The following is a 3,638-nucleotide window of genomic DNA, read 5'->3' as shown; positions in this document are numbered from 1 at the left end:
TGAAGACCCTGACAATTGTGTCTGGCCCTGACATGGTTGACCTCACTTTCCATAACTTCGTGTCTTACAAGGAGAATGTTGGCAAGGTATCAGATCCTGAGGGCATGGAAGCACCAGGAATCACTAAGGACCAGGAAATTCAGTGGGGAGCAGGAAAGGAGAGGGGAAGGAAGGGAACCCTGTCAATGTTACTGTCAGGGTTATGAACAAGCAGGTGTAAGTTCCAGTCAGGTGTGGTATCTCTATAGTTCCAGGAACTTCTGGCCTGCATGGAGAAGGACTGGTAGAAGTCATCTAGTGTGTCATTGTTGTCTTTCATGTGCTATGTATGGATGAACAGGCAGCTGAGAAGTTTCAAAATTTCAGCTGCTGGTATATATAGACAGGAGGAAGGTGATAGAGCCAAGCCCAGGGCACTGCAGTTGGGATTGGAGCCCAGCAGTGTCAGACAGGACAAGGGGTAATGGCTTTAAACTGACAGAGGGTAGATTTTGAGTTTGTGGGAAGAAATGCTTCCCTGCAAGGGTGCTGAGGCACTGGCACAGGTTGCCCAGAGAAGCTGTGGCTGCCATATCCCTGGAAGTGTTCTAGGCCAGGTTGGATGAGGTTTGGAGCAATTTGGGCTTGTGGAAGTTGTCCTTGCCCATGGCAGGGGGTGGAACTAGACATGGTTTAAGGTCCCTTCCAACAAAACCACTCTGGGATTCTGTGCCCTTTCTGTGTTTGCTGTGTATGTCTCGGAGCAATTCCCTAATGCCCAGTGGCCTGTGCCCTGTGTGTGTGTTCATTCCAGAGCTGGGCTGAGGACATTATGGCCATCGTTCGGAATCCCCTCACGTACAACGCTTCCCGCTACACCTTCCTAGAGAAAATGTAAGTGATGTCTGACAAGCTTTGTTCTCTGAAACATCTGTGTCCTATCCTTTCTGTCTGTACTGGGGAAAAAAAAATGGTTTCTTAGCCTTCAGGTTCCTTGGCAGCCTCAGCCCAAGGCTTGGGCCAGCTCAGGAGCCCTGAGGTACCAGTGGGGTTTGGTGGTTGGGCCATATGTCCTGTGACACCTGACAGGCACAGGAGAGCCTGAGCCAGTCACACACATGTGGTATTGGACAGACTGAATTTTGAGCCTCAGACTTATCTCCTGTCAGTCACAGCTCACCTCAACCAGCTGCTTCCTCGTCTGCTTTGCTCTGTGGCATGGGTTGGTTGGCAGCCTGAGACTGCTGGGGAATGCTAAATAATGGGAGATACCATTAGCTCATATCTAGATCTCGTGCTTCGGGGCAATCTTTCTGATGTCTAAGCTCTTAGAATTTACCTGTTTCTCCCTCCCAAGAAACAGAAACAAGTTCTGCTTGAGGTAAAGCTGACTGTCTGTAGGACCCTGATTTTCAGTTCACTGTTGGACTGTTTTCCCAATTGCACATTTTTCCTTTCTCCTTAATTAATAAGATCTCTAAGATTGTTCAAGTGCATTTTCATAATATGGGCTGGTTTTTTTCACAGCCTGGTGAAGCTGAAGATGCAGCTTAATGCAGAGGGGAAGATTCCTGTTAGGAAGTGAGTACGGATGTTTGTTTCACTATGTGTTCAGTCAAACTACAGGCAGAGCAGCTGGTAAGAGAATGGTTGCTGATGACTTCAGCTGCCTGCTCTTCCTGCACCTAAGAGGTGTAGAGATCATTCCCTCTGGATTCAGGGCATGGAAGGGCTCCTGCTGCACCTCAGTTCAGGTGGGCCTGGCACATGATTTGAGTATGGAAAGGAGACTTTGTGGCCTCCATCTACAGCAAAGAATGGCCTTCAGCAGCCACAGATTTCCCTTCCTGGCTGTTGCCAAGAAATAGTCAGCACAACCAAGGAACTTTGGTAAAATTCAACCATAGATTGTTCTGCAAATCTGAGCTGAAAGGTGGATGAGATGTAGGACTCAGTTTACGTTTCCTATAAGGAGTTGTGTATTTGGAGAGCTCTTTGCTGGACTCTCCACTCACCTACATTAGGGCTCCCTTGCATTTCTTGTCTCCTTTCTCCATGTGTGGCCACTCCAGCACTTCTCCACTGGTGCTTCTCCACTTCTCCCATCATTCAGCCTTCCCTCTGGGTGTGCATGAGAGGGAAACAGCCCACAGACAGGCCTCTGGGTCAGTGTTGGTGCTGGTTCAGGGACAGAACAGTGGAGATTTGTCCTTCCCTGTCTCTGGGGCTGGCCTTGTTCGCCAGGGTAGGGCTCCCATTAGAAAACAAAGCAAAGCCCAGCCTGTTCCTCCCCCCTGCACTGCAAGGCATGAACCTGGGATTGACTTTGTGCCACTCAGTGTCCCTAGTGAAATCACTCCAGGGCTGCTCCTGCGGCTCCTCCTTGTTGAATTCCCTTTTGAGTCCATACATTATCTTTTTGTTTTAAGAATAAGGACCTGCAGATAGTGCATTTGGGAGGTTTTGAACCACTGTGTTTTAGGTCTGAGCTGAGTTACAGCATCACAAGAGGCAAGCACTAATCACCCTTAATGAGCACACTTCCTGCAACAGAATGGTGCTGGATTAGGGCTGTGCTGGCTGAACGGGCTCCTGGATGGCTGAGCTGTATTCAACACTAAACATGATCTGTTATTTGTTTTCTAAACCACCAACCAGCAGAATTTCATTCTGTCAGAAACCAGAGTATTCATCAAAGGGCTGTTAAAAATGTATAGGTCTGTAATGAATAACACACCAGGGAGGAGTGCTTTGAATTGATCTTTAAAATGCAAGCAAGGTAGTGTTACTGCAGGGAGAAATCAGCTTATTCCTCTGAAATTAGCTAGGAAAAATACCTGGAACAGGCTGTACCTCTCCTCAGTGCCCATTTCTTGCAGAATGATAAGAATTTAGACCATTAAATAGCCCAGATTCAGAGCCAAGTTGATAAAAATAGTATCTCCAGGTGCAGGTAAATGTAAGGCTTTCAAAACTCCATGTCTGAATTGTTCTGAAAATTCCACAAGCATCCACCTTTCTCTTTAGACATGTAAATAAATCCCTTTGGAATCATTCCAAGGCTGCTGCAGTTTTGCCTTGCAAAGGGCAGCTGGGCAGCCATGGGCACTGTGTTTGCATGAGTCCCCACTGAGCACTTCCACCTGCCAGCCCACAGCACTCCTTGTTCCCTGTTTGGCTCTGAGCACCTGTGGTTCCAGGAGCTTAACAGAGCTGAGGCTAAATTTATCCACGGAGGAGACCACAGTGCTGCTGCCTGGGACATGCTGAAAGGAAGGAGAGTGGAGTTGCTGTTACTGCTCCACAGTGCAGCAAAGAGGCTGCTTTAAGCTGACCCAGGGAACTGTGCCCTGCAGACCAGTCCCAGCTTTCTCCTTTGGAGAGAGGAGCTTTATTTTGCTGCAACAGTCATGTAGTATCCCAGACTCTTTGCCTGTGCAATGAGTTTGTTCTTTGAATTCATGGAAAGCCTTCGGTTCCAGAAAATTTTCCTGTCTTTCAAAGCAGCAAACAGTGCAGAATGGTTGTTTGTTTTTCTTTGATGTTGTCTTGACTACAAAGTAATTCCTTGCTAATGCCAGCTGCCACATGGGAGGAAGTGTCCTGGGGAATTGGTGGCATGAGGTCTGCTGCCACAGGGAGCACCTCCAAGAGGGGCA

General features: G+C 47.9%; 1 protein-coding gene across 1 annotated transcript in view; it reads left to right on the top strand.

Moving 5' to 3' along the window:
* Nucleotides 1-3,638, top strand: part of PLCB2 (phospholipase C, beta 2) — a 36,797-nt gene that overhangs the window by 13,113 nt on the left and 20,046 nt on the right. The window contains 3 exon segments of the mRNA XM_009082124.1: nucleotides 1-86; nucleotides 794-873; nucleotides 1,507-1,560. The exon segment at nucleotides 1-86 is cut by the window's left edge and continues 21 nt beyond it. Of these exon segments, the coding sequence (XP_009080372.1) occupies nucleotides 1-86; nucleotides 794-873; nucleotides 1,507-1,560 (220 nt within the window).

The sequence above is a fragment of the Acanthisitta chloris genome, unplaced genomic scaffold (genome assembly GCF_000695815.1).
Source record: "Acanthisitta chloris isolate BGI_N310 unplaced genomic scaffold, ASM69581v1 scaffold20279, whole genome shotgun sequence".
NCBI lineage: Eukaryota > Metazoa > Chordata > Aves > Passeriformes > Acanthisittidae > Acanthisitta > Acanthisitta chloris.
Note: the sequence above shows the minus strand (reverse complement) of the source record. Positions and strands in the feature narration are given on the sequence as shown.